The sequence below is a fragment of the Corvus brachyrhynchos genome, unplaced genomic scaffold (assembly GCF_000691975.1).
Source record: "Corvus brachyrhynchos isolate BGI_N302 unplaced genomic scaffold, ASM69197v1 scaffold34, whole genome shotgun sequence".
Classification (NCBI taxonomy): Eukaryota; Metazoa; Chordata; class Aves; order Passeriformes; family Corvidae; genus Corvus; species Corvus brachyrhynchos.
In genome coordinates this window covers 6122505-6123791 of record NW_008238126.1, presented here as the reverse complement: position 1 = coordinate 6123791, position 1287 = coordinate 6122505, and the positions used below count along the sequence as shown (strand labels likewise).

At 63.3% G+C, this 1287-nt stretch overlaps 1 protein-coding gene across 1 annotated transcript in view; it reads right to left on the bottom strand.

The window, feature by feature from the left end:
• PCSK9 (proprotein convertase subtilisin/kexin type 9) overlaps positions 1-1287 on the bottom strand; it is a 5988-nt gene that overhangs the window by 3857 nt on the left and 844 nt on the right. The window contains exons 2-6 of the mRNA XM_017733540.1: positions 1216-1283; positions 976-1099; positions 651-784; positions 160-301; positions 5-84 (exon numbers count right to left, since the gene is read on the bottom strand). Coding sequence (XP_017589029.1) covers positions 5-84; positions 160-301; positions 651-784; positions 976-1099; positions 1216-1283 — 548 coding nt within the window. The remainder of the gene's footprint in view (positions 1-4; positions 85-159; positions 302-650; positions 785-975; positions 1100-1215; positions 1284-1287) is intronic.

Genomic DNA, 1287 nt, shown 5'->3' with positions numbered 1-1287 from the left:
GGAGATGCCCGCCGGCCAAGGGCAGCAACACCACCAGCGGCGCGTAGGGCTGGGCCTCCAGAGTCCTCTGGATGAACTCCAGGGCTGGGAGGGACAAGACACTATCGCAGGAGGCCCCGGGAGGGATCCTGCTCCTCTCCGGGGCGTGGGGTCACTCACCCATGAGGGTCCCGCTGACGGTGCCCTTCCCCTGGCAGTTCAGCACGCGGAGGCTGCGGATGCTGGCGCCCGTGGCCACGCCGGCGTCGCGCCCGCTCAGCACCCCGGCCACGTGCGTGCCGTGGCTGTCACACTTGCTGGCCTGGCACAGGCACCACAGTTTCATGCCCCAGCCCATTGCACCAAAGCAGGTTTGCAATCCCACAACATCCTTCCCACTCCTTCCCACCTTGATTCCCTCTGACCTGACACACACCCATGCCACCCTAGAACGCTTTCCTGGAAAGAAGCCCTGCCCTATCTCGAAACAGACCACCTTGAGGGTCCCAATATCCCCCAGAACCACAGCTCCTGTTGCCCGTCCTGCCCAGCATTTTGCCCCAGGCCAAGTGTTTCCCTTGTCCTGGAAAGCCCCACAAGCCTGCCCAGGGTATGATGGATGCAGGGGGATGGTCTGGCCAGGATGCAGCATGTAGCACCTCGGAGCTCACCTGCCTGTGGAAGTGGGTGCCATCCTCCTCGGGGATGCTCTCAAAGCCAGTCACAGTCACCCTTCCCTCGATCTCCCGGTGGGTGCTCTGCACGCTGGTGTCCAGCAGGTAAATCTCCACCAGGTCACCTTTATCTGCCAGGGATGCATCCAGGGATAAAGGCAGCCACCACCACGGTCAGCACAGGCCACCTGGGATGCTCCCAAAGTGCAGCTCCAGACCCGTAGCACCATGGGGCAGTGTAATATTCCCATCCCTCAAGTAAAGGGGAGGGGACCCGACTCTTCCCCACAGGGTTGCCCCCCTCACACACCGCAGCGCTTACTGGGAGGGCTGTAGGCGCCTGAGCTGGGCTGTGGCGGCACGATCCTGCCCAGGTTCCAAGGAATGCTCTGGGCAAAGACATAGGCATCCTCCTCAATGTACTTCACGTGCGGCAGCTTCAGCGCCTGCGGGGAGGACCCAGAGCTCCGGTTTCCCCCCAAGGCTGGGGCTGCCACCCCCACCAGTGCCCACCGCAGCTGCTGTCCCCTGCCACGACCCTGCTGTCCTCCACTCCACGTACCGTGTCCAGGACGTCGCTGCTCATCCTCACCAGGAAGGCTGGCAGGAGGTGGAAGACGTGCAGCAGCTCTGC